The following is a 24615-nucleotide window of genomic DNA, read 5'->3' on the forward strand; positions in this document are numbered from 1 at the left end:
GACATGCAATAACTCAGGTAAGAAATAAGGTAGAAGGACAATTCTTTTTTGGTGATGTATATATGTGAGCTGTATCTGGATCTGAATTTTGGCTAATGGCTCGTTTCCACTGAGCAGAACAGTTCGGTTCAGTACAGTACGGTACGGTACGCAATTATTTCCATTTCCACTGTCAGAAGTTGTGAATGGTACCAAAATAGCGAACCGTACCGTATCACGTTTTTGGTATCCTTCCGTTGGGGTACCTAGCACAGCAAAGGGTACCAAAAGGGTGGAGCTAAACTCACTGCAGAAGTTCATTGGCTGAAGGGGATGAAGCGTCTCCTTCACTCCTTCCGCTCGATCTGCTGTCTGTGTTGGGTTTATCGAGGGGCACAAGGACAATCTGGAGGGGCACAAGGACAATCTGGGGGGGGCATTGCACCGCCTAGCCCCCCCTTAGACCCGGCCCTGCTCTGTAGTGATTAAACATGAGATACAATTCGTTTCGGGTATATTTAACAGGCATTCGTGGTCTCATGAATCTATTGTTCCTGGTCATATCGTTTTGGCTGAGCACAAAAGTTATGTTTAACTTTATATATTTATTTTGAACTTTACCGTAATATTTTGTAGCGTTTGACTGAATTGTTTGCTTTTGTCTTTATTTCCTCTTATAACCCTCTTATACTTTATACTTTTACAATGGCTATTGTTCATTAAAACTGACATTTAACAAAAAGGGGCAGAGTTGTGCTTATTGTTGCGCCTTATTGTCGATCGCTACTTTCCGGTGCGACCGCACCACTTGCACCGCCCAAAGGATGGCCCTGGTTACCTGTCTAACAGAAAAGCCAGGAGTGTGTCCAAGCAAAGCCCTCAGAATAGGAGCATGTGAGGAGTTGTGTTAACATGATGGTGACTGTCCGAACAATGAGATATGCTGCAGCACTAAATGTGGACGTGAATGTACATCTCCATTTAAAGGTATGTTATATTGATGCTTGGGTCCCCAACACACAGCCTTTTTTTATTTTTTAAATAAGCGTTTTATCATTCTCAATGGCAAAGTAACTGAATTTGGCCCATAGCACCATTTCAGGCACATGGCTTTTCAAAATAAAGTGTTTTGACTTTGAATGCCTCTAAATGAACAGACTATTTATCTATCCATGCAGTGAGGCCTGGTCTATGTCTCAAACCAAATGTGTGCTGATAACTCGTCCCATGATGATCAATGTCCTGCCAAACAGAAGTGTAGCCCAACCACCTGTGGACATTCATGCAGCTAACCATGCTAATTTAGCCATCGGGAAAAGGTCCTTGATTGTTGGTTGTAGGCATTGTAGGCTATTTAGAAATGACTTATGTTTTGGGGGGACAGCCAGTGAGGTTTGTGACTCGTTTAAAATAAAATTTGGAAACTGGAAACTGGATATTGGACATTGTTCATTAAATGTTTTCACAGAATAGGGAAACCTGAAACTGGAAATTGTGACAAATGTGGACAAATAGAAACTTTAGAACACATTTGAAACTTGACGCGTGTACTTAACAAGCAGTCTTATAATTAAATCTGCTTGATTTGAAACACATTTGAAACTGATAAGTGTCGTAAAAAATTTGCTATTGCTAAATAAATTTCACGGTTGAATTTTAAAATTACACCAGAAAAGACACAGCGGTGTGAAGAATCATGAGTGCTTTAAGTGTGAGAAGACCTTTAGTACAGATGCTACACCGAAACGGCACCAGAAAATTCACATTGTTAAAAATTCTTAGACTGGTGAACAAACCATGATCTTTCTTCTTCTTTTTTTTTTTTTTTTGCCTATTGAGTCTGCTTGTACTAAAGATATTCATGATTTTTGTTATATCGGAGCAATGATTATATCATAATTGCTTATGGTGTTTTTTATTTTTAAACCTTTTAATGCCTAATAAATTCTCTTTTACCCCAAACATGTTTGAGAATGAATGAGATGTCGGGTTTGTATTATTATTTTCTGTCTGCATTAACTGTCCCTTAGAAAAGGGAATTGAACTTCCAGGAAGCCAAAATCCTTTGAAACTTATACCGATACATTGAAGGCCAAGTTAGGTGATAATTGAACTTGCAAAACTGAATGAATGTAAAATGGACATCTTTATCATCTTTATATGAATGGAGATGTTTGAGATGTTCCAGCTCAAGCAATCTTTCATAGGCATTTTGCAGATGTAGGCTATGTGCTAAATGCAATCTTCAAACGTTGTTCGTTTATTTTGTATGTATGGTGTTTTGCATTTTCTACCAAAATCACGTGCCATTTGGCTGAGACTCACTCAGAAGACAGCATTGAAACAATCACAAGATGAAATCAAGGTATTAATAAATTATTAATAACTTAAAATGAAATTAAGAGATTATTAATAATAATATAGAAATAAAAAACTGAATTAATGTGAGATAACGGAACAAAAGAAAGACTTAGATATGGCAATAGATACTGAGAAAGTTACAGTTTGCACAAAATAGGGAAAAGAAACTGGTAATTGTGACAAATGTGGACACCCAGAAACAATGAAGTAAAATGTATTTCATAAAGAGGAAGCCTGCAGCTATCTCAACAATTAGGTCGTCTGAGGGGAATTATTAAATCATTCAAGGTGATATTAGCAAAACGGGTAAAGGCAATCAAGATGATCTGAGGAAATGTTTACATGTTTTAAAAAGATAACAAATGTACCTCCTGTTTCACAGACAAGGCTTAAGCCTAGTCCTACACTAAAATGTAAGTCTGAGCTGTTTCAACTGAAATAAACTTGCACTGACTGATCATAAAATATATCAATGCCTTTGTTTTTTCTCAAGATGCACCCCAGTAATGTTTTTTTCTAAGCATTTTATAAAACATTACTTCAGTGTCCAAAATGAACTATGGCCTAATCCTGGCTTAGTCTAAACCCTGTCTGTGAAACCGGGCCAAAGATTATAAAAGTATGTCGTCTTTTTCTCCCCCTTTCTCTCATTACTTTATCCCTTTATTAAACTGTGCGCTCCGCACTCCCGACCAGTAGGTGTCGAAAATGCGCCTTTTACGTTGGTTTCCCAGACCGCCAAAAACACCAGAAGAAGAAAGAAGAGGCGAGCTCAGAACTGCTGTTTCAAAACAAAAGATTTGCCAAGTTTTTGAAGCATTACAGATCTGATTTTTAAAGCAATCAGTATTTACATTTTCAAGACATGCATTCAGAGGACCAGGAAGAACATAAATCTGTAAAGATAGAGTTTATTGAAGATTACAGTGAGATCAAAAGTGATCCAGACCCCTTCAGAGTGAAGCATGAAGATACGGAAAAACCAATAGGTTGGTGTTTATTCTTGATTCTTCAGTAATGATGCTGTGAAAAAACTTCTTCAGATTTAGTGTTTGTAGTCAGACAGTATAAAGTAGCCTGTCCGTTTGGCTTAAATGCAGTGGGCGAATTGTAAAAAAATAAAATAAAGGGGGGATGTTGTATTTCTTTGGTGGAGTATTTGGTCCTGTAGCTAACTATAAACAATACTTACAAAATGTGTCTCATTTTAAAACACATTTTATTTAATATTTAAAAAATAATAATAATTATTACTAAATGAACGACGATTTAATGGACCATTTTGCGTCTGGCGCCTCAAACAAAGAAGATATTTTTAGAAAACCCACCTTTTTTTCTGAATGCAATAAAACATGATAGCTGACATAATAAAAGTTTTTACTTAAAGATTAAAAACATATGCATTGATGTTTTACAGTGCTAAAAGTGATACAATGATTATGTGAGGAATGCACATTAATTATGCAGAAATAGAGTGATATTTACCGCTATTTCACACAAAAAAGAGGACACGCATAGTTATTCAGTCACGTATGTTTATTTATAATACAGTACAGTACAAAACAACTTGGGCTTTAGTCCACAAGCATGCACGTTCAAAAAAATATATTGATTAATTCTGTTTACATCACATTTAAGTAAACAATGATGTTTAAGTAAACATGCCCACTTTTGACCTGAAACACGGTTAATCATACTGTAGGAAATGTCCTTTCCATGCACATTTCTATCATATTTTTATGATTTATTTGAAATGAAAATTAACTTTGAATATTAATTTTAATTTTAGACTTGATGGAGGAGAATGAGGAGAGCAAAGAACTGAATGAAGCGGAGGAGAAACATCATGTCAAAACTGAAGATGAATCTTACTCACTGCAAACAAGAGGCACAAAATATTTTAGCTGCCCTCAATGTGAAAAGAGTTTCTTATCCAAACAAGCTATTAAGTATCACATGAGAATTCATACTGGAGAGAAACCGTACGCATGTGATGAATGTGGGAAGAGTTTTAGACAAGCAGAAGCTCTTAAATTACACCAGAAAATACACAGCGGTGTGAAGGAGCATATGTGCTTTGATTGTGGGAAGTCTTATGCTACCGTTACCGTATTGAAACTGCACCAGAGAATTCACACTGGAGAAAAGCCTTACAAGTGTTCACACTGTGAAAAGAGATTTAGTCAATCAGGACAACTAAAAGCACATGAGAGGGTCCACACTGGAGAAAAACCGTACGCATGTGATCAATGTGGGAGGAGTTTTACACAAGCATACGGTCTTAAAGTACATCTGCATTCTCATTCAGATAAAAAAGGATTTAACTGTGATCAGTGTGGTAAAAAATTTGCTAGGGCATCATACTTGAAGAAGCACCTGAAAATTCATTCAGAAGAGAAGCCTCACCTGTGTACTTTGTGTGGAAAGAGTTTTTTATGGCTGAATGATTTAAAATTACACCAGAAAAGACACAGCGGTGTGAAGAATCATGAGTGCTTTAAGTGTGAGACGACCTTTAGTACAGATTATCAACTGAAACAGCACCAGATAATTCACACTGGTGAAAAACCTTAAACTGGTGAACAAACTGTGTTAGTGGTTACACTGTGACGAGATTAAATTAGCCGGAATCATTTTTTTGCCTACTGAGTCTGCTTGTAGTAAAAATTATTTCATGATTTATTGTTATATCTGAGCAGTGATTATATCTGTATTATTATTTTTTTGGGGAGGTTTCAACCTTTTAATGCCTAATAAATTCTCTTTTACCCCAAACATGACTGAGAATGAATAAGATGTCTGGGTCTGTAGTATTATTGTCTGTCTTCATAATTAACTGTCCCTCAAAAAAGGGAATTGGACTTCCAGGGTCCCAGAATCCTTTGAAACTTGCTGATTCATTGAAGGCCAAGTTGGGTGGTAATTGAACATGCAAAACAGAATGAATGTAAAATGACATATTAAAGACGTTTATCAGATGTTCCAGATCAAGCAGTCTTTAAAAGACAGATGTATGTGTGCTATCTGGGATAATAAAGTCAGAAAAGAGACTTGAAAATGTAGGAGATTTTAATGATAAGGTGCTTTTTTGACTGATTTTAATGGTACTGTATTTTGAAGAAGTAATGTGTAGTCTGTTAAATGCAATCTTCAAACAATGTTTATTAGAGTTTATTAATTTGTACAGTGTCTTTTGTGTTTTTAAAGTCCTCGTTTACCAAACTCGCTTGCCTTTTGGGTGAGACTCTCCAACGGCAGCATTGAAACAATCACAAGATAAAATCAAGGTTATAAGTAAAGCTGAAATTAAGAGATTAATAACAATAAAACGGAAATAAAAAAAGGAAAATAATGTGAGATAATGGAATAAAAGAAAGCCATTTATACCAAGTTCAGGACATTTGGGGGTGAGAGATTTATAGATATGGCAATAGAGACTGAGAAGATTACATTTTTGCTCAAAATTGAGAAACATGAAACTGGTAATTGTGACAAATGTGGACACTCAGAAACAGTAAATCATTCTAAAATGTATCACATATGAAAGAGGAAGACTTCAGCTATCTCAACAATTAGGTCTGAGGGGAATTATTATATCATTCTAAGTGATATTAGCAAAACGGATAAAGGCAATCAAGAGTATACAAAGAAATATTTACATATTTTAAAAAGATAACATTAAGAATATAGAAGTATTTCGTTTTTTTCTCCCCTTTTCTCTCATTACTTATCCCCTTATTAAACTGTGCGCGCCGCACTCCCGACCAGTAGGTGGCGCAAATGTGCCTTTTACATGTGTTTCCCAGACCGCCAAAAACACCAGAAGAAGAAAGAATATGGGCGCTCAGAACTGCTGTTTCAAAACAAAAGATTTGCTAAGTTTTTAAAGCATTACAAATCAGTTTTTTTTTAAATTAATTAATTATTTTTTTTTAAAGCAATCAGTATTTACATGCGCGAGCCATGCATTCAGACCATCAGGAAGAACATAAGTCCATAAAGATAGAGTTTATTGAAGATTACAGTGAGATCAAAAGTGACCCAGACCCCTTCAGAGTGAAGCATGAAGATATGGAAGAACCAGAAGGTTGGTGTTTATTCTTGACTCTTCAATAATGATGCTGTGAAATATTAGAGTTATAAAACAAAGCAATTCTTCAGTTTTAATGGTTGTAGTCTGACCGTATAAAGTAACCTGTCCATTTGGCTTACTTAAAGCTGCAGTCTGTAAGATTTACCTCTTTGTCGCCATCTCTGTTTGAAAATCTGGAATTACAGCTGCTTGCGGAATTATCTTTCTTGCAGAAATAAAGTGATATTTACCGCCATTTCACACATAAAACATACAGATACAGATACTTATTCAGTCACGTATGTTTCTGTTTATTTATAATACAGTACAGTACAAAACAACATGGGCTTTAGTCCACAAGCATGCACATTCAAAAAAAAAAATATATATATATATTGATGAATTCTGTTTACATCACATTTCATTAAACAATGATGATTTCTATAATTTTTGATAATGTGGTGTCTTGTATTTACTGTTTACCATGGTAATGGTTAGTGTGCATAGCCTTTTTCATCTCATATAAATAATATAATTCTGCCTTATACAGTGATGAGAATCCACATCGGATTGCAAACAGAAGTTACACTATTTCAAACACTCATTGCTGTCTGAAAGAGAATTTACAGCTAAATGACTTTAAATATCTAATGCTGATGTTAGCTGATAGCTATATGAAATGATCAGCAGCGTTGACCCTCTCCAGACGGAGAAACTCCACCTTTGTTCATAACCACAACTCAAGCCTGAGTTGGTATTCAATAGGCCAAAAACTCTGGCCAGAGAGAAAGCCCTGGAATTTACTGTAGAAATGTGACTGACCCTGACACGCACTAGCATTCCCACTTTTGGCCTGAAACGCGGCTAATCATCATTTTGTATAGCAACTGTAGCAAATGTCCTTTCCATTCAAATTTCTTTCATGTATTTTATGATTTATTTGAAATGAAAATTAACTTTGAATATTAATTTTAATTTTAGACTTGATGGAGGAGAATGAGGAGAGAAAAGAACTGAATGAAGCGGAGGAGAAACATGTCAAAACTGAAGATGAATCTTACTCACTGCAAACAAGAGGCAAAAATCTTTCAGCTGCCCTCAATGTGAAAAGAGTTTCTTATCCAAACAAGGTGTTACGTATCATATGAGAATTCATACTGGAGAGAAACCGTACGCATGTGATGAATGTGGGAAGAGTTTTAGACAAGCAGGAGCTCTTAAATTACACCAGAAAATACACAGCGGTGTGAAGGAGCATATGTGCTTTGATTGTGGGAAGTCTTATGCTACCGTTACCGTATTGAAACTGCACCAGAGAATTCACACTGGAGAAAAGCCTTACAAGTGTTCACACTGTGAAAAGAGATTTAGTCAATCAGGACAACTAAAAGCACACGAGAGGATCCACACTGGAGAAAAACCGTACGCATGTGATCAATGTGGGAGGAGTTTTACACAAGCATACGGTCTTAAAGTACATCTGCATTCTCATTCAGATAAAAAAGGATTTAACTGTGATCAGTGTGGTAAAAAATTTGCTAGGGCAGCATACTTGAAGAAGCACCTGAAAATTCATTCAGAAGAGAAGCCTCACCTGTGTACTTTGTGTGGAAAGAGCTTTTTATGGCTGAATGATTTAAAATTACACCAGAAAAGACACAGCGGTGTGAAGAATCATGAGTGCTTTAAGTGTGAGACGACCTTTAGTACAGATTATCAACTGAAACAGCACCAGATAATTCACACTGGTGAAAAACCTTAAACTGGTGAACAAACTGTGTTAGTGGTTACACTGTGACGAGATTAAATTAGCCGGAATCATTTTTTGCCTACTGAGTCTGCTTGTAGTAAAAATTATTTCATGATTTATTGTTATATCTGAGCAGTGATTATATCTGTATTATTATTTTTTTGGGGAGGTTTCAACCTTTTAATGCCTAATAAATTCTCTTTTACCCCAAACATGACTGAGAATGAATAAGATGTCTGGGTCTGTAGTATTATTGTCTGTCTTCATAATTAACTGTCCCTCAAAAAGGAATTGGACTTCCAGGGTCCCAGAATCCTTTGAAACTTGCTGATTCATTGAAGGCCAAGTTGGGTGGTAATTGAACATGCAAAACAGAATGAATGTAAAATGACATATTAAAGACGTTTATCAGATGTTCCAGATCAAGCAGTCTTTAAAAGACAGATGTATGTGTGCTATCTGGGATAATAAAGTCAGAAAAGAGACTTGAAAATGTAGGAGATTTTAATGATAAGGTGCTTTTTTGACTGATTTTAATGGTACTGTATTTTGAAGAAGTAATGTGTAGTCTGTTAAATGCAATCTTCAAACAATGTTTATTAGAGTTTATTAATTTGTACAGTGTCTTTTAAAATCCTCGTTTACCAAACTCGCTTGCCTTTTGGGCGAGACTCTCCAACGACAGCATTGAAACAATCACAAGATAAAATCAAGGTTATAATAAGTAAAGCTGAAATTAAGAGATTAATAACAATAAAACGGAAATAAAAAAAGGAAAATAATGTGAGATAATGGAATAAAAGAAAGCCATTTATACCAAGTTCAGGACATTTGGGGGTGAGAGATTTATAGATATGGCAATAGAGACTGAGAAGATTACATTTTTGCTCAAAATTGAGAAACATGAAACTGGTAATTGTGACAAATGTGGACACTCAGAAACAGTAAATCATTCTAAAATGTATCACATATGAAAGAGGAAGACTTCAGCTTTCTCAACAATTAGGTCTGAGGGGAATTATTATATCATTCTAAGTGATATTAGCAAAACGGATAAAGGCAATCAAGAGTATACAAAGAAATATTTACATATTTTAAAAAGATAACATTAAGAATATAGAAGTATTTCGTTTTTTCTCCCCTTTTCTCTCATTACTTATCCCCTTATTAAACTGTGCGCGCCGCACTCCCGACCAGTAGGTGGCGCAAATGTGCCTTTTACATGTGTTTCCCAGATCGCCAAAAACACCAGAAGAAGAAAGAATATGGGCGCTCAGAACTGCTGTTTCAAAACAAAAGATTTGCTAAGTTTTTAAAGCATTACAAATCAGTTTTTTTTTTAAATTAATTAATTTTTTTTTTTTAAAGCAATCAGTATTTACATGCGCGAGCCATGCATTCAGACCATCAGGAAGAACATAAGTCCATAAAGATAGAGTTTATTGAAGATTACAGTGAGATCAAAAGTGACCCAGACCCTTCAGAGTGAAGCATGAAGATATGGAAGAACCAGAAGGTTGGTGTTTATTCTTGACTCTTCAATAATGATGCTGTGAAATATTAGAGTTATAAAACAAAGCAATTCTTCAGTTTTAATGGTTGTAGTCTGACCGTATAAAGTAACCTGTCCATTTGGCTTACTTAAAGCTGCAGTCTGTAAGATTTACCTCTTTGTCGCCATCTCTGTTTGAAAATCTGGAATTACAGCTGCTTGCGGAATTATCTTTCTTGCAGAAATAAAGTGATATTTACCGCCATTTCACACATAAAACATACAGATACAGATACTTATTCAGTCACGTATGTTTCTGTTTATTTATAATACAGTACAGTACAAAACAACATGGGCTTTAGTCCACAAGCATGCACATTCAAAAAATATATATATATATATATTGATGAATTCTGTTTACATCACATTTCATTAAACAATGATGATTTCTATAATTTTTGATAATGTGGTGTCTTGTATTTACTGTTTACCATGGTAATGGTTAGTGTGCATAGCCTTTTTCATCTCATATAAATAATATAATTCTGCCTTATACAGTGATGAGAATCCACATCGGATTGCAAACAGAAGTTACACTATTTCAAACACTCATTGCTGTCTGAAAGAGAATTTACAGCTAAATGACTTTAAATATCTAATGCTGATGTTAGCTGATAGCTATATGAAATGATCAGCAGCGTTGACCCTCTCCAGACGGAGAAACTCCACCTTTGTTCATAACCACAACTCAAGCCTGAGTTGGTATTCAATAGGCCAAAAAACTCTGGCCAGAGAGAAAGCCCTGGAATTTACTGTAGAAATGTGACTGACCCTGACACGCACTAGCATTCCCACTTTTGGCCTGAAACGCGGCTAATCATCATTTTGTATAGCAACTGTAGCAAATGTCCTTTCCATTCAAATTTCTTTCATGTATTTTATGATTTACTTGAAATGAAAATTAACTTTGAATATTAATTTTAATTTTAGACTTGATGGAGGAGAATGAGGAGAGAAAAGAACTGAATGAAGCGGAGGAGAAACATGTCAAAACTGAAGATGAATCTTACTCACTGCAAACAAGAGGCAAAAAATCTTTCAGCTGCCCTCAATGTGAAAAGAGTTTCTTATCCAAACAAGGTGTTACGTATCACATGAGAATTCATACTGGAGAGAAACCGTACGCATGTGATGAATGTGGGAAGAGTTTTAGACAAGCAGGAGCTCTTAAATTACACCAGAAAATACACAGCGGTGTGAAGGAGCATATGTGCTTTGATTGTGGGAAGTCTTATGCTACCGTTACCGTATTGAAACTGCACCAGAGAATTCACACTGGAGAAAAGCCTTACAAGTGTTCACACTGTGAAAAGAGATTTAGTCAATCAGGACAACTAAAAGCACACGAGAGGATCCACACTGGAGAAAAACCGTACGCATGTGATCAATGTGGAAAGAGTTTTAAACAAGCAAGCACACTTAAATTACATCTGCGTTCTCATTCTGGAGAAAGACTATTTAACTCTATTCCAGATTCCCTGAAGGACCACCTGCACGATCATTCAAAGGAGAATCCTCACATTTGTACATTGTGTGGAAAGAGCTTTTCACGTCTGGATAGTTTTAGAATGCACCAGAGAAGACACAGTGGTGTGAAAAATCATATGTGCTTTGATTGTGGGAAGACCTTTATAAGAGATGCTGAGCTGAAACAGCACCAGAGAAGTCACACTGGAGAAAAACCGTACAAGTGTTCACACTGTGAAAAGAGATTTAGTCAATCAGGACAACTAAAAGCACATGAGAGGATCCACACTGGAGAAAAACCGTATGCATGTGATCAATGTGGGAAGAGTTTTACACAAGCATACGGTCTTAAAGTACATCTGCATTCTCATTCAGATAAAAAAGGATTTAACTGTGATCAGTGTGGTAAAAAATTTGCTAGGGCAGCATACTTGAAGAAGCACCTGAATGTTCATTCAGAAGAGAAGCCTCACCTGTGTACTTTGTGTGGAAAGAGCTTTTTATGGCTGAATGATTTAAAATTACACCAGAAAAGACACAGCGGTGTGAAGAATCAGGTTTAACCTTTTAATGCCTAATAAATTCTCTTTTACCCCAAACATGACTGAGAATGAATGAGATGTCTGGGTCTGTAGTATTATTGTCCATCCATCCATCCATCCATCTTCTTCCGCTTATCCGGGGCCGGGTCGCGGGGGCAGCATTCTAAGCAGAGACGCCCAGACTTCCCTCTCCCCTGACACTTCCTCCTGCTCCTCCGGGGGGACACCGAGGCTTTCCCAGGCCAGTCGGGAGACATAATCCCTCCAGCGTGTCCTGGGTCTTCCCTGGGGTCTCCTCCTGGTGGGACTCGCCCAGAACACCTCCCCATGAAGGCGTCCAGGAGGCATCCGGAACAGATGCCCGAGCCACCTCAACTGGCTCCTCTCGATGTTGAGGAGCAGCTGCTCTACTCTGAGCTCCTCCCGAGTGACTGAGCTCCTCACCCTATCTCTAAGGGAGCACCCAGCCACCCTGCGGAGAAAGCTAATTTCGGCCACCTGTATCCGGGATCTTGTCCTTTCGGTCATGACCCACAGCTCACGACCATAGGTGAGAGTAGGAACGTAGATTGACCGGTAAATCGAGAGCTTCGCCTTGCAGCTCAGCTCCTTCTTCACCACGACAGACCGGTACATCCACCGCATTACTACAGAAGCTGCACCGATCTGTCTGTCAATCTCCCGTTCCATCCTTCCCTCACTCGTGAACAAGACCCCAAGGAACTCTCCACCAACCTGAAGTGGGCAAGCCACCTTTTTCCGACTGAGCACCATGGCCTCGGACTTGGAGGTGCTGATTCTCATTCCAGCCGCTTCACACTCGGCTGCAAACCATCCCAGTGCATGCCAAAGGTCCTGGTCTGATGGGGCCAACAAGACAACATCATCCGCAAAAAGTAGAGACGAAATTGTGAGGTCCCCAAACCAGACATCCTCCAGCCCTTGACTGCGCCTAGAAATTCTGTCCATAAAAATTATGAACAGAACAGAATACAGAACAGTATTATTGTCTGTCTTCATAATTAACTGTCCCTCAAAAAAGGGAATTGGACTTCCAGGGTCCCAGAATCCTTTGAAACTTGCTGATTCATTGAAGGCCAAGTTGGGTGGTAATTGAACATGCAAAACAGAATGAATGTAAAATGACATATTAAAGACGTTTATCAGATGTTCCAGATCAAGCAGTCTTTAAAAGACAGATGTATGTGTGCTATCTGGGATAATAAAGTCAGAAAAGAGACTTGAAAATGTAGGAGATTTTAATGATAAGGTGCTTTTTTGACTGATTTTAATGGTACTGTATTTTGAAGAAGTAATGTGTAGTCTGTTAAATGCAATCTTCAAACAATGTTTATTAGAGTTTATTAATTTGTACAGTGTCTTTTGTGGTTTTAAAATCCTCGTTTACCAAACTCGCTTGCCTTTTGGGTGAGACTCTCCAATGACAGCATTGAAACAATCACAAGATAAAATCAAGGTTATAATAAGTAAAGCTGAAATTAAGAGATTAATAACAATAACACGGAAATAAAATAAAAAAGGAAAATAATGTGAGATAATGGAATAAAAGAAAGCCATTTATACCAAGTCCAGGACATTTGGGGGTGAGAGATTTATAGATATGGCAATAGAGACTGAGAAGATTACATTTGCACAAAATTGAGAAACATGAAACTGGTAATTGTGACAAATGTGGACACTCAGAAACAGTAAATCATTCTAAAATGTATCACATATGAAAGAGGAAGACTTCAGCTTTCTCAACAATTAGGTCTGAGGGGAATTATTATATCATTCTAAGTGATATTAGCAAAACGGATAAAGGCAATCAAGAGTATACAAGGAAATATTTACATATTTGAAAAAGATAACAAAGAATATGGAAGTATTTATTTATTTATTTATTATTATTATTTTTTTAACTCTCCTGGCCTTTTCTCTCATTACTTATCCCCTTACTTAACTGTGCGCTCCGCACTCCCGACCAGTAGGTGGCGCAAATTCACCTTTTACGTTGGTTTCCCAGACCGCCAAAAACACCAGAAGAAGAAAGAAGAGGCGCACTCCGAACTGCTGTTTCAAAACAAAAGATTTGCTAAGTTTTTGAAGCATTACAAATCTGTGATTTTAAAGCAATAATTATTTACATCTTCAAGACATGCATTCAGAGGACCAGGAAGAACATAAGTCCATAAAGATAGAGTTTATTGAAGATTACAGTGAGATCAAAAGTGACCCAGACCCCTTCAAAGTGAAGCATGAAGATATGGAAAAACCAATAGGTTGGTGTTTATTCTTGATTCTTCAGTAATGATGCTGTGAAATACTAGAGTTATAAAACTTAAAGCAGTTCTTCAAATGTAATGGTTGTAGTCAGACAGTATAAAGTAGCCTGTCCATTTAGCTTACATGTACGTTAGTGGCCAAATTGTAATACTTTTATGGGGGCTGGTGTGGTATTTCTTTAGTGGAGTGTTTGGTCCTGTAGCTAACTTTAAACAATTCTTACAAAATTTGTCTAATTTTAAAGCACATTTTTATTCAATTAAAAATTAACAATTTTAATAAATGAACGATGATTTAATAGACCATTTTGCGTCTGGGGCCTCAAACAAAGAAGATATTTTTGGAAAAAAACTTTTTTTCTCCATACAATAAAGCACGATAACAGACATGATAAAAGTGAATTTTTACTTAAAAATTAAAAACATAAGCATTGATGTTTTACCATTGTTTTACAGTGCTAAAAGTGATACACTGATTATGTCAGGAAAGCACATTAATTATGCAGAAATAAAGTGATATTTACCGCTATTTCACACACAAAAAAAAGAGGACACATACTTATTCAGTCACATATGGTTCTGTTTATTTATAATACAATACAGTACAAAACAACATGGGCTTTAGTATGGAAGACCGTTTCTGCCACTGAATAAAAAATAAAACAAGGTAATTGCGACTTTTTATTTCACAATTCTGACTTTTTTTCTCGCAATTGCGAGATATAAACTCGCAAATCTGACTTTTTTTCTCAGAATTGTGAGATATAAAGTCACAATTGCGAGATAAAAAGTCAGAATTTCGAGATATAAACTCGCAATTGCGACTTTTTATCTCGCAATTTGGACTTTTTTTCTTGCAAATTGCGACTTTATATCTCACAATTCTGACTTTTTCGCACCATAGGAAACCACTCTCCGTGTAAGTCTTTGCAGTGCTTTGTTCAATTGGCAAAAATGAACTAGATGAATGTTGCGTCCGAATATGATTTTTGAACAAACATAAAAATGACTAATTATTCTCCATTTCTGTGTTTTGCACTCACGGTTGGACAGTACCATTACCGCCGGGCAGGGTGCGGAAGGGGGGACGGCGCGCACAGCTTTCAGACTCAACATTCTTAATTTCTTTATATTTCTGAGTTTGAGGCAGCTTCTATCGCGTTATTTTATCAACAGCTGTCCCAGAGACAGCGTATTATTTTTCCACCAAATTCTATCATCTGGAGCTATGAGCACTCTCTCTCCAGTCCCAATATAGAGTTATAATTTTAGCCAGAGCAACAGTGGAAGCTCCAGAACGAAAGGGAATTGAGTTAAGACTGAGTTAAGAGTTAAATATGGATATCTGGGGCCTGTACCATGAAGCTGGATTAGCTGGCTAGCCAGGTAAGTTTCAGTTTAGCTTGCGCCAACTCTGGGTTTTAGGTACCATGAAAGTAGCTTGGCTTTTAGCTGCGTTCATTGCCATAGTAACTTACACTCCACAGCTAACCTGCTCCGGGGCAGGTTATGTTCTGAGTTCGAGATCTCAAACTGAAATTGGACCAATCAGATGTGAGCAAACTGACACATGTCTGACACAAAAAAGTCACTCTCCCAGTTTATCTTGCTCCAAATTAAAGGCCACTAGAACAAAAAAAAACTAAAAAAAGTTGGTCTGGCCTTAATGATAATTACATTATTTTATATGATTTATTTAATTATATGATTTATATTATTATTAATCCAAGCAATTTTAGTTTAACAGTTATTATAAATAATTTATTTTAAATGAATGTTAATAGATACAGATTGTATAAAATATAAATAAGTAGAATCAATAGATTGTAGAATCAATAGATAACGCTTTAAAAATGACCGTGACCTCACATGTTCGAGTCTCTATCGATGTATATTTCCAACAATATAAACTAACTTAAGTTTCACTTCTGACTGCACTGATAAAGCAAGATAATTTATTTTATTTGTCCTCTTTCATGAACAAGTACTTTTTTATTGTAAATGCATTTAAATTAATCATATTTTTCAATCTTTTAACCTTTAGCAAAACCTTTAACTTTTAACCAAGGCTTGTGATTGGCTGTTCGCCACTGATGTCACACATTCATGTGCACATGCTCCACAAACTCAGGATCAAAGCCTGAGTTAACAAAGAAAGTTGATGATCAGCATCATGGTACCAACAAAGTCGGATTGGAGTGGTTTGGTTTTGTCAACTTGAAGCTAATCCTGTAACTCTGAATTTGTTCATCTACCATCATGGTTACAGGCCCCAGGTCTGGTATAAAGAACACACTGACATTTAAAATATGTGACCAAATAAATGTGCTGTTTGATTTGGTAATGGTTAGTGTGCATAGCCTTGTGCATTGCATATAAATAATATAATTCTGCCTTATACAAGGATGAGAATCGGATTGCAAACAGAAGTTATTTCAAACACTCATTGCTGTCTGAAAGAGAATTTACAGCTAAATGACTTTAAATGTCTAATGCTGATGTTAGCTGATAGCTATATGAAATGATCAGCAGCGTTGACCCTCTCCAGACGGAGAAACTCCACCTTTGTTCATAACCACAACTCAAGCCTGAGTTGGTATTCGATAGGCCAAAAAACTCTGGCTGTTGGCCCAAAGAAAGCCCTGACCTTGGCACATACTAGCATGCCTATTTTTGGCCTGAAACGCGGCTAATCATCATTTTGTATAGCAACTGTAGGAAATGTCCTTTCTATTCACATTTCTATCATGTTTTTTATGATTTACTTGAAATGAAAATTAACTTTGAATATTAATTTTAATTTTAGACTTGATGGAAGAGAATGAGGAGAGAAAAGAACTGAATGAAGCGGAGGAGAAACATCATGTCAAAACTGAAGATGAATCTTACTCACTGCAAACAAGAGGCAAAAAATCTTTCAGCTGCCCTCAATGTGAAAAGAGTTTCTTATCCAAACAAGGTGTTACGTATCACATGAGAATTCATACTGGAGAGAAACCGTACGCATGTGATGAATGTGGGAAGAGTTTTAGACAAGCAGGACCTCTTAAATTACACCAGAAAATACACAGCGGTGTGAAGGAGCATATGTGCTTTGATTGTGGGAAGTCTTATGCTACCGTTACCGTATTGAAACTGCACCAGAGAATTCACACTGGAGAAAAGCCTTACAAGTGTTCACACTGTGAAAAGAGATTTAGTCAATCAGGACAACTAAAAGCACACGAGAGGATCCACACTGGAGAAAAACCGTACGCATGTGATCAATGTGGAAAGAGTTTTAAACAAGCAAGCACACTTAAATTACATCTGCGTTCTCATTCTGGAGAAAGACCATTTAACTCTATTCCAGATTCCCTGAAGGACCACCTGCACGATCATTCAAAGGAGAATCCTCACATTTGTGCATTGTGTGGAAAGAGCTTTTCACGTCTGGATAGTTTTAGAATGCACCAGAGAAGACACAGTGGTGTGAAAAATCATATGTGCTTTGATTGTGGGAAGACCTTTATTAGAGATGCTGAGCTGAAACAGCACCAGAGAAGTCACACTGGAGAAAAACCTTACAAATGTTCACATTGTGACAAGAGATTCAAATGGCCATTTCAACAGAAGAAACATGAGAGGATCCACACTGTAGAGAACACATGTGATCAATGTTTCAAGAGTTTTGTAGATGCAGAAACTCTTAAATCACATTTGCATTCCCATTTCGGAACTATGATCTATGATCAGTGCAGCAACGACACAAAGGAGAAGCCTCAAATATGTTTTCTGTGTGGAAAGAGTTTTACTCAGGAGGGTGCTTCAGAAATACACCAGAAAAGTGACAGTGGTGTGAAGAATCAAATGTGTTTCGATTGTGGGAATACATTTATTACAGCTTACACATTGGCTGACTTTACATTGGCACAAAAAATCCCATTTTTTACTCATATCTGAGACAGATCGGAATTAGTTGCACAAGATTCTATTTATTTTTTATTTTTTTCACCCCATCTGAGCTATTTACAAATGTGCATTTAAATCAGGTACATATTCGATATGTGGACATCCAACCTTCATCTAAACACTTATATCTGATTCCCCTTGGATTTCAAAGCCACCACAATGAGAGGGTCAACACGATATAATTTTATCTAGTGCTGTCAATCGATTAAAAAATTTAATCGTGTTAATCACAGTTGTGTACTGTGATTAATCATGATTAATCACAAATTTAAAATACTAGGATCTACATGTAAATGTGTTGAAAAAGAAATGCATGACAAACTAGTTTAAGAAAACGGAACCTTTCACTCCTCCGCCAGGTATTAGTCATAATCCTTATTATTCTTTTATCATTATTCTTTTGTTTTTATTCAGCCATTATCAGTCTGGCAATATAATGTTTACCAAGCCACATCGCTTCAATCCCAGTATACATTTACCCAACTATTATCAAAAGTATTTCTAAATAAATACATAAATTTTTATTTATTTTTTTTTATTATAATGTACCGGCCGCGGTACATTATAAAAGTAGCCCAAAAAAACGCAAACCACGGCTCTGTAATTTTTCCCGCAACTGTATTTTTTCAAAATAGCCCACTTGTGCCGTTACCCTGGCAACACTGGTTCGCTGTACCCTCATCACACAATGATAGATAACCTTCCGCGCTGCAGTGACGGGAAGAAGTTGGGGTCAAACCTTATCAAATGATTAATCTGCGTTAAAAAAATATTAATGTGTTAAAAAATTTTGATTAATCGCATGCGTTAACGTTGACACCCCTAATTTTAACATATGTTTGTAATTTGCACGTGGGACATGCCCCCACCATTTTTTGCTGGGGTCAATATTGACCCACCATTTTTTTACTAATCAAACGACAGTCTCCAGTTGACTACCAGAGATAATAAAAATGATTGTAATGCCCATAAAACCCTGTGGGGGAGTGCTTTCACTGATTTTAATGGTACCATAACTGAGGAAGTAATGGATGAACTGGGATAAGTTTGTCTTGATGGTAGCAGTATGAGACTGGATGTGGTGGATAATTTTATCTGCTGTATTTTTCTTTTTGCTTGGTTTTATTTAGTTTATGTAACTCTTATATTATTGCAACTCAGTTTTTGCCATGAAGATAGCATTAGATGCTAACATGGCAGTACAATAAATAACTATTACTACTGGATGAAATGGTCAGAAAACATCTGTTTTTGTTCAAAAGAGCTTATTCTCAGTATGTCATTTTAGATATATGCTATATGTAGGTATATCTATATCAAGGGTGCCCAAACTCGGTCCTGGAGGGCCAGTGTCCTGCAGAGTTATCCTCACAAAGAATCTTTAGGCAACAGAAACATAATAGGGAAAGACAAAGACAAGCAGCTAAAGAATACATAGCTATCTGCAAAACCCAGGTGCTGCTCCAAAACGTGGCCACCATCTTTGCTCACCATCCACTTTGTTAGTGACAGAAATATTTTCTCTGAAAAACAAGAAGTAGAAATAGCACACTTTTAAAAGGTAAACCCCATACAGAATACACAAACCTCTCAAAACCATAGTTGTTCTCTTACCATGAATTATCAGTCTCAGGGTGGCTGGCCTGCTCATGTCTTTCTTGATGCTTCATTGCAGTTGCCTTTAAAACACAAATACAAAAAATGCAGTAAATCTTAAATTCCATTAAAAACTATAACAAACTAATTCTAAAACTAGAAAGGCAGCTAGCCATAAAACTAGTTTAACCTAGCTAGCATATGATTTTATTTTCTCAGGCTACTGGCCAATAACTACTAACACCTGAAAAAAATTTCACATTAGTTAATCTAATGTTAATATAAGATAAGCGTTGCTCGTTAAAAATAATTTAATTCGGTAACTTAATTCAATAAGATGACAAAAGTCGTTTGAAACGACAGTATATTTTACCATGGTAAAGTTCTGTAACCGCCATGTTGACGAGTAAATGTTACTGTGGGTTAAACTGCAAAACTCTGATACAAACACATAGACAAACGTACATATATTTTTATCTTGCTTGCTGGTCTTATTCTCTCGTAAGGTGCATCGACACACAGCGTAGATGTTCTCCGGAGCTCTTCCACTCTCACGGGTTCATCCCCGGACAAAACCCGCGGTGCTGCCCCGCTGCTTCCGTGTCTTCCTCGGACGCGAGTGGCGCAGCACAACTCGACAACAGTCAACAATATAGAACCCATTTTATATATATATATATATATATATATATATATATATTATCTACAGTGAATGCGGACAGTAAACTGATGCCCCGGTATATTTCTGACCTACAGATGTACTCCAAACGCTCGCGCTGTTTCTGACACGAAGTACAAACGGATTTTCCAATCATTAGAAGCGATGTAACACGTCCAGTGTAGTCAGTCTCAAGCTGTTGCAGTGTTGTAGACACGGTGCAGGGCAAATTGTGTCGATCCAAATGTAAGAAATGAGTTAAATAAAACGACCCCAATAGAATGGTGCCAAAGAGACCGTTACAGCAAATACAGTAGTATACAGCAATTTAAAAAAAATACAGTAAGTCTCTATGTGGGGTCTGACGTCACAGAAAATTCCCATGATGCAAAGGGTATTACAGTTATTTACTGTAAAGGGAATTTGCAGTATTATACTGGGTGATATACAATAAATAACTGTGGAAATTACAGAAATGTCTTAACAGTGTAAGTAAAGGAAAAATAGTAAAGTAATTGCAAAATTCTTTAGGTATGGGGCAGTGGGCAGTCTTGGCCTAATGGTTAGAGAGTTAGACTTGTAACCTAAATGTTGCAGGTTCGAAGGGCGTGGCCAAGTATGCAGAAGTATACACTAATATTTGGTAACATACAATTGAACGGTTTGCCTTAACTTAAAAAAAAAAAAAAAAACTTTTTAAAACATTTTTTATTAAGTAAACTTTTCTATGCTTTGCACTGTGTCAAAAACATAAATGTTATAAACTGAATTTTTGACATAGTAAAAAAAGAAGAACAAGAACAAGGAAAATTGTTTCCCCATTAATAGATAATTAAAAACACCTCACACCTCCTTATCCTCCTGTTTAAATTGCTTAAAGAAAACACAAAAGATACAAAGAGACAAACCCGTAATCAAATGCTGCATTGACACATTGTCGTAATTACTGTGATTTTGAGATGACAACACGCCTACTTGGAGCTGTTCACACCCTTCGAGTCGGACTCAGAACTATCACACTATCAATGCCTAAACATGGCGCCTAGTGAATCTGAGCTGGTCAGTTAGTACAAGTCATAGCTCTTAGAAAACTCCCAGTTCACACTCCTAAACAAATTAATCAGGCTACTAGCCTACAGACAGGTGCGTTTCAGGGTTGGAGTTGCGTCAGACCTCCTTGGATTACGGTATTTAAAAATGTGATTTCACAAAGCGCTTCAAAACCCTCCTGAACTACCAATTCAGTGCATTTTCCACTGTGAGATCGCAGGTTGAGAGGATGGCAGCACGAGTGTCCTGCTCGCTTTTTGTTGTTTTGTTGTGTCTCGCCAAAGGACCTGTCACAGGTGAGGTCTTTTAAATTCATTAGCGCAAAGAAAATATGTAAAGAAATACCCATACAAAATACGACTTTATGCACATGTCAGAACATATAAATATACAGTGTAGAGTTGGTGTAGTTTAAATAGCCTAATAAAGTTTATATCTAAATCATAAGTTGATATGTGTTTATAGTTTTCCATAGTACAAGGAAAACACAATGACAAAAATGAACATTGTTTATTTATTTAGGAGCCGTTGATTTGGATAAAGAGTTGTTACCAGGTATGTATGCCATCACTACTGTCCTTTTGTTAAAGTTTACAAATGCTTTGCATCCTACTTTACCCATTTAACAACTCTATTCAATTTAGCTTGGGAGCTAATTATAACTTACAATGTTAATGAAGTACTACCTAACAAGCCACTTGTTCAAATAGTCCGATCACATGGGTTTAATGCGTTCTGTCTGTTTTGCTTCAAACTTGTTATTACTATATTTTGATTCTTTCTTGAGTATGAAAATGCTTAAAGAGCAGGTCATATGGGTTTTCGAAAAATATCTTTTTTTGTAGTTTGTAACGTAGCTATCCTTCAATGTAAACAGTCTGCAAAGTTGTTAATCAAAAAAGTGCATTATACATAAAGATATTGTCTCTCAAAAGAAAGAGCTGACTCATAATCGCCTTAACGAGTCGTCATATTTTTGACTCGTTATCTTACGCCTGTTACTTATGCCTGTTGATCTACATCACTGGGTAACACATTTACATAATCCCCACCTGCCCACGAAATACGAAGAGTCTGACCTGCCCACAAACACTTCTGCTAGTTAGTGTGTTTACATCATGTCGAGAAGATGCTGTGTTCTGCACCGTGAATGCAAGTTTGTTTTGTTTTCATTGCCGAAAGGTGATGACGTGATTTTTTTCCACAATACCACAGCAATACAATTCAAACCTTTTGTTATGTGCACTTCATTTTACCAAGGACTGCTTCTCTAACCTTGCCAAGTAGGCTTATGGAAGAGAGGGGTTTGCAGACGTTACGAACTAACCTTTTCGAAATCATTCACAAATGACTCTATGTATAAATGTATATTCTAAGAAAATTACAGTGTTTTCTCACCTTAGATGCATTTAAACCCGTTATTATATTAGGACACTTAAAAAAAAACAAAAAAACAAAAAAAAAAAACATGACCTGCTCTTTAAAATGTAACTGTGGTTGTGATGGTACACTCTAAACAAAAATGGTGCTAAATAGCACTAAAAGTGGTTAATTGGCTTGTAATCATAGCGGAACCACTATATTTTAAATGTGCAATACAGCACCTTTGTCAAATGTAGATCCATAAGAGGTGCCATATTGCTTCAACAAAAATAATGCTCAACAGCAGCGGTTCTTTGGCTCGTGATCATAGGGGAACCTCTTTTGGTATTATCTGGCACCTAATTGTTTACCTAATTATTTGACTACATAACAGCAGTTAATATGTGAACACAGGACTGATTTTTTTAATTATGTTTTTTCTGTTATGTATTTTGTACATCAGCAAAGCCAGGAATGTGTCCAAGAAACAATGTTGAAGAAGCAATGATGGGACTGTGTGCCGAGTTGTGTTCCCATGACAGTGACTGTCCGGATGATCAGAAATGCTGCAGCAATGGATGTGGACATGAGTGTATGGCTCCATATAAAGGTATTTATATGATATTAATGTGTGGGTTAATTATTATTATTTTTTTTTTTTCAAATGCAGTGAGGTGTTTTGTGATGAGGTTTCTGTCATGTGTTTGTATAACAGAAAAGCCAGGAGTGTGTCCAAGACAAAAACCTGGATTTGGAGCATGTGTTGAGTCGTGTTTAAATGACGGTAACTGTCCGAACGAAGAGAAGTGTTGCAGCAATGGATGTGGACGTAAATGTACACGTCCATATAGAGGTATTTGTTATATTGATGCTTGGGTCCCCAGCACACACAGTTTTTCATATTTCAGTGGCAAAGTACCTGAATTGCCCATAGCACATTTTCAAATTAAAGATTTATAACACTTGGAATACAACTCACTCTAAAAGTAAAACTTGTGGTTCATGCTTTGTGTTTTGTGCTGTTTATGAGTTTGAATGACTCTAAATGGACAGACTAAATCTGACTATCTCTGTCCATGCAGTGAAGCCTGGTCTATGTCTCAAACCAAATGTGTGCTGATAACTCTTCCCATGATGATCAATATCCTGCCAGACTGAAGTGTTGCCCAACCACCTGTGGACATGCATGCAGCCAACCATGCCAATTTAACCATCGGGAAGTCCTTGATTGTTGATTGTGTTTTCTTCTCTCTCTCTCTCTCTCTCTCTCCATCCTATACTTGAGATCTTTTGCATTCATTAAATACATCTCGTAGCTGAGTGAAACTTCTCTCTCTGTGTGTGTGTGTGTGTGTGTGTGTGTGTGTGTGTGTGTGTGTGTGTGTGTATGTTGTTGGGGTGAAGTACAAATCTACCGGAAATAAAACCAAGAATACAGGGTAACCCTAATGCAAGAGAAATGTAGTGTTTGTGTAAATATTAGTTTAATAGTTCTGACAAACTTTCAGTATTTAGCGAGTCTAAATATGTCTTTAAAGACTTTGAATATTTTTGTATATTAATGTATAATTGATACTTTTGACTCAAAGCTTTTCTTAAAATATGAGTGAAATGTGAAGTTTATCATTTTATAAAACTTTGTTTTTGTGAAAACCTGTATCTGAACTGTAAATCACTTTTTCCCCCAACATTTTATGGTTTAATGTTACCATTGTCGCACCTTGCTAATACGGTATGAAATATTTGTGTAGGTCTTAAATGACTTAATTTTATTTATTTTTTAATTATTTTTTTAATATATGAGCAAGTATAGGCAGCTGACTGAAAAGGTAATAGCTAACACTGCACCCTCTGACTAAGAGCAGACTGACAAATTTGCGCCGGTGTGTGACTGTGGCATCATGTCCTTGATGAAAGTTTAATTAAAAGTAGGGGCCCCCTACTTGATGTGCAACCTGTACGTATATGTTAACATCTCAAATAAAACACA

General features: G+C 36.6%; 5 protein-coding genes across 24 annotated transcripts in view; 3 read left to right on the plus strand and 2 right to left on the minus strand.

The window, feature by feature from the left end:
• The window catches only part of LOC131530380 (prestalk protein-like), a 159734-nt gene that overhangs the window by 17283 nt on the left and 117836 nt on the right, over positions 1–24615 (minus strand). The gene's annotated exons all lie outside the window — the stretch shown is intronic.
• Positions 3048–5481, plus strand: LOC131530400 (zinc finger protein 239-like). Its single transcript, XM_058760652.1, has 2 exons — positions 3048–3329; positions 4130–5481. The coding sequence occupies exons 1-2, from the start codon at positions 3206–3208 to the stop codon at positions 4912–4914; spliced, it is 909 nt and encodes a 302-aa protein (XP_058616635.1). The 5' UTR covers positions 3048–3205; the 3' UTR covers positions 4915–5481.
• On the plus strand, positions 9447–11744 carry LOC131530396 (zinc finger protein 664-like). The gene is made up of 2 exons (XM_058760648.1): positions 9447–9678; positions 10645–11744. The coding sequence occupies exons 1-2, from the start codon at positions 9663–9665 to the stop codon at positions 11742–11744; spliced, it is 1116 nt and encodes a 371-aa protein (XP_058616631.1). The 5' UTR covers positions 9447–9662.
• On the minus strand, positions 11856–12999 carry LOC131530397 (uncharacterized). Its single transcript, XM_058760649.1, has one exon. The coding sequence runs from the start codon at positions 12870–12872 to the stop codon at positions 11856–11858; it is 1017 nt and encodes a 338-aa protein (XP_058616632.1). The 5' UTR covers positions 12873–12999.
• LOC131530392 (waprin-Rha1-like) lies at positions 13736–24547 on the plus strand. 4 transcript variants are annotated; one of them, XR_009268368.1, is made up of 6 exons: positions 13736–14005; positions 16815–21559; positions 21786–21818; positions 23089–23235; positions 23341–23478; positions 23708–24542. XR_009268368.1 is itself a non-coding variant. In XM_058760643.1 (5 exons), the coding sequence occupies exons 1-5, from the start codon at positions 21493–21495 to the stop codon at positions 23743–23745; spliced, it is 423 nt and encodes a 140-aa protein (XP_058616626.1). In that variant the 5' UTR covers positions 17962–21492; the 3' UTR covers positions 23746–24547. The 4 variants fall into 4 exon arrangements, 2 of the variants coding, with proteins under 2 accessions (XP_058616625.1, XP_058616626.1); XR_009268367.1 differs by having other exon boundaries at positions 16815–21818; XM_058760643.1 differs by lacking the exon at positions 13736–14005 and having other exon boundaries at positions 17962–21559; positions 23708–24547.

The sequence above is a fragment of the Onychostoma macrolepis genome, chromosome 22 (genome assembly GCF_012432095.1).
Source record: "Onychostoma macrolepis isolate SWU-2019 chromosome 22, ASM1243209v1, whole genome shotgun sequence".
Taxonomy (NCBI): domain Eukaryota; kingdom Metazoa; phylum Chordata; class Actinopteri; order Cypriniformes; family Cyprinidae; genus Onychostoma; species Onychostoma macrolepis.